At 47.5% G+C, this 4043-nt stretch overlaps 1 protein-coding gene across 4 annotated transcripts in view; it reads left to right on the top strand.

Moving 5' to 3' along the window:
* CFAP52 (cilia and flagella associated protein 52) overlaps positions 1-4043 on the top strand; it is a 43671-nt gene that overhangs the window by 35920 nt on the left and 3708 nt on the right. For all 4 annotated transcript variants that reach the window (XM_077746787.1, XM_077746786.1, XM_077746788.1 and 1 more), the window contains one exon: positions 1854-1956. In XM_077746787.1, coding sequence (XP_077602913.1) covers positions 1854-1956 — 103 coding nt within the window. The remainder of the gene's footprint in view (positions 1-1853; positions 1957-4043) is intronic.

Here is a 4043-nt window from a genome sequence, read left to right as displayed (position 1 = left end):
TCAATGTGTATTCAGTTCCTGAGAGAGAGAGAGAGGGAGAGAGAAAGAGAGCAGGGGAGGGGCAAGGAGAGAGGAAGACACAGAATTGAAAGCAGGCTCCAGGCTCTGAGCTGTCAGTGCGGAGCCCCGACGTGGGGCTCGAACTCATGAACCGTGAGATCACAATCTGAGCCAAAGACAGATGCTTAACTGACTGAGCCACCCAAGTGCCCTTGTGTTTTTATTTGGAACTAGACCCTCTTCCCCTAACCCTCCCCTCACCCAGCACGCCTCTACCATTCCTAAGATGCCTTGCTTCTGCATCTGCCTACATTAGAGAGACTTGAATAAGTCAAGAGGTGGGAGAAAAGAGATCTAAATGTAGATGTGGATACATATGTTGCAAAAGAATATGGATTCTAGATTCTAGAATATGTAATTCCATATTACAGAGAAGAGAATGGGAATTAAGGCAAAGGCAGAACACTTTTTATTTCATACATTAAAAAACAAAAACCAGGGGCACCTGTGTGGCTCAGTCAGTTAAGTGTCCAACTTTAGCTCAGGTCATGATCTCATGGTTCGTGGGTTTGAGCCCCGTATCGGGCTCCGTGCTGACAGCTCAGAGCCTGGAGCCTGCTTCAGGTTCTGTGTCTCCCTCTCTCTCTGCCCCTCCCCCACTCATGTTCTGTCTCTCTCTTTCGAAGTAAACATTTAAAAATAAATCTTAAACAAACAAAAAACAAAAATAAAACCTCTATCCCTGGTCCTGTGTGTCTCGTTACTTTGATGTGCATTTGAAGCCCCTGGGGCTCTTCTGAAAATGTAGATATTTATTCATTAAGTCCAGATGGGATGCCTGAGATTCTGCATTTTTTTAGTTTATTTATTTATTTGGAGAAAGAGAGAACAAGCTGGGGAGGGGCAGAGAGAGGGAGAGAGAGGATCTGAAGCAAGCTCTGAGCTGTCAGCACAGAGCCCGACGCGGGGCTCAAACCATAAACCACAAGATCATAACCTGAGCTGAAGTCAGAAGCTTAACCGACTGAGCCACCCAGGCGCGCTGAGATTCTGCATTTCTAACCAGCACCCCAGGGATGTCCTTGGTTCAAGGACCACACTTGTGGGAGGTCTTAGCCTGCACCTGAACCCCCCCCCCCCCGGGAAAATACAGAACTGGAAGGGAGGGTGTGTCTAAAAGTATTTCCATGGATGGTTCGTGACCACCTCAAATCGCTGAACCCTTCCTGTTGTCAGCGGGGCTACTTGGTTAACTTATGCCAAAATCTCTAGAAAACAATCAGCCCAGATAGCGTGTTTGAAAACTTCCATACTGAGAAGAAACTGTGCAGAACGTGCATTTCTTTTTAGCCAGTCGAGCCCGGCCTGTGAGACGGCCACCATGTTTACGCATTTCTCAGTATGGTGTCCAGCACAGGGGCTTTCAGACTGTGCTGCCCCTGACAGTCAGCTGGCACACTGATGAAGAGCGCCTGTCTGTGGCCTCTTCCTAACATGCTGGATCCAGATCCTCCCAGGGAAGATTCAATAATATCCATGTTTAAAAAGCTGCCCCCCACGCTTTGCCATTCGGGTGGTAGAAACTTGGCTTCAAAATGGCGGTCTTGAGAACATGGTGGCTTGTGTGGAAGACAGCAGGTTGACGCTGACTTCAGCCTCTCCTATTCTCGTTGGAACTTANCTTGGTGCATTGGGAGGAGTTCAAAGTGGAGGCGGCAGAGGAGCAGGAAGTGTGTCTGGATTAGATAAACCAGCCCAATGCGAGCTTGTCCCGAATCCAGGCTCAAGAGTAAGTACGTTCTCTAGAGAAGAGACAGTGAAGCTTCACAGCTTTTGCGTCTACTTGTTTTCAGGCGTCTTAGGAGGAATCAGATGATCCTGGCAAACACCTTATTCCAGTGTGTTTGTTACCACCCCGAAGAGTTCCAGATCATCACCAGTGGCACAGACAGAAAGGTAAGTCCTCCCGGCAAGAGGCAGGGTCCTTCTGGCACGTGAGAGACCCAGTAAAGTGTCGTGGCTGAGGGTGCCAGCTCTGGAGTCGAGCCCCGCGACTTCAGAGCACTTTTGCTGTAGTTCAGGGGCGCCATTTTGGAAATGGCGCATCAGCTCTTGGTGCCTTTGCTTCCTTATCTGTAGCGTGGAAATGATAGCACTCACCTCACAGCTGCAGCGAGCGTTAAAGCCACGCTTGTGTATAAGGCCCATAGCAGGCGGCCTGGCACGTAGTAGCTACTCAATACGTATTGGTAATTATTATTAGGGAATTTCTGAGACCAGGATGGCATTGCCCAAACTAGTTGTCCCTTGGACTACATTCAAATCAAATGGTAATAGGGCTCCTCACTGCTCATCCCCTCTGTTTCACCAATGCATGACACACGTCATTAGCTAGAGAGTCCACATCCTTGGGTAGAGACTGGTGTCTCTTTTAGGGGTAACCTTTCCTCTTGGAGCAAGCAAAAGGCTTCAGGGGAGAGGCCACGGAGAGGTAAGGACCCTGTGGTGTCGTCTACCCTCCCCGCCATGTCTGATGATCCAGGTCTGTCTAATGACCCTGCACCTCCAATTACTGGATTTGGATTCCCCTAATTCAGACTTTGAGATGACTTTGAGGTCATTGAAGAAGAGATTGTGTATTTATCTTTTCTACCAGCTAAAGAAAAAGTGGAGGTAAGAGTATATAAATATTGTAGGAAAAATACGAGAGGTTCTTCTCTCCGTGCCCCCCCCCCAACACCAGAGACAGAATCTAGGAATGGGTTTGTTTCCTGTTCAAGCCTCCCAGATGATGGGGAACTCCTGTCCAAAAACACTGTGTCATAAAAAGAACAAGAAATGCCACCTCGTGTGGGTCGAGGTTTGCCTGACGCAGACAGAATGTTTTACGGGGCCCGGAGCTCTGCCTCGCTCTGGTCTTCCTAGGTTGGCCCTGCTCATTTCTTTGTGTCTGTCCACCCAAACTGGCCTATGTCTGCCCACCCCCTCAACCCTGTGTTTCACTTCTGACCTGAGTAGGCTTCCTGTTGGAACTGGAGCAGAAGGGATTGTAGGAAGTTACTCATGGCATCACTGTAAATGCAATTATACATGGTTCAGAAAATTTCTAGATTCGTGTCTTGTTTCCTACATTCCAGAGTTTGGGCTATGAGACTTGAAACACTCTCCTGTCCTCACTGGGGAATTTTCACCAGAATTTTCAAAGCATAAATCACAAATCAATACAACTGCTATCAGGGCTGGGGACATAACAGGGTCCCTGCCGGCAGGGACCTGGCCACCTTTACGTAGCTGTGGTGGGCGGGAGGGGATGGACTGGCCAGGACCCGTGTGAACCGACACGTCCATGAACAGCGGGTAATAGGTGAACAAAGATGACGTCAGGTGGTGAAACGGATAAAAGGGAAACAACAGATTACGTGATCCTGGCTGGACAGACAGAAGGTAGCATGGCCAGCGAAGGCCTTCTTTAAGGAGGTGACATCTGAGCTGAGACCTCACCATGCTTAGCTCTCAGGGAAGAGCATTCCAGGCAGAGAGAAAGCCTGAGGCGCCATAAGGTGCCCAGAAGAGGGCCCCTTTGGCTTTGGCCAAGAAAGCAGGCAGTCAGATACCTGCTACCTACCTACATGGATGTGATTCCCAAGAAATGAGGATCTGGGCACGTTTCTACACCCCTCTATGCTTTTACTACGAAAACAACTTTTTGTTAAAGCAATCGAGCATCAATAAAAATTAACAAATTTGCTAAAAAAAAAAAACTTTTTTGAAATAGCATACACAACTTCTAGCTAAATTCAGAGGAATCTAGATTCCTGGAGTAATGACTAGAACACAGCACATTCCCATCAACATGTAACAAGAGAAAGAGGTGACATGCATGTCCAAGTTCAGACTCCTGAAGCCTGGTCAAGTGCTTTGTTTAGAAAGAATTTTTCTTTTATTCTTCTTATTTATTTATTTATTTATTTATTTATTTTTTGTTTGAGAGAGAGAGAGAATGCAGGAGAGGGGCATAGGGTGAGGGACAGAGAGAATCTTAA

The sequence above is a fragment of the Crocuta crocuta genome, unplaced genomic scaffold (assembly GCF_008692635.1).
Source record: "Crocuta crocuta isolate KB4526 unplaced genomic scaffold, BGI_CrCroc_1.0 scaffold139, whole genome shotgun sequence".
NCBI lineage: Eukaryota > Metazoa > Chordata > Mammalia > Carnivora > Hyaenidae > Crocuta > Crocuta crocuta.
Note: the sequence above shows the minus strand (reverse complement) of the source record. Positions and strands in the feature narration are given on the sequence as shown.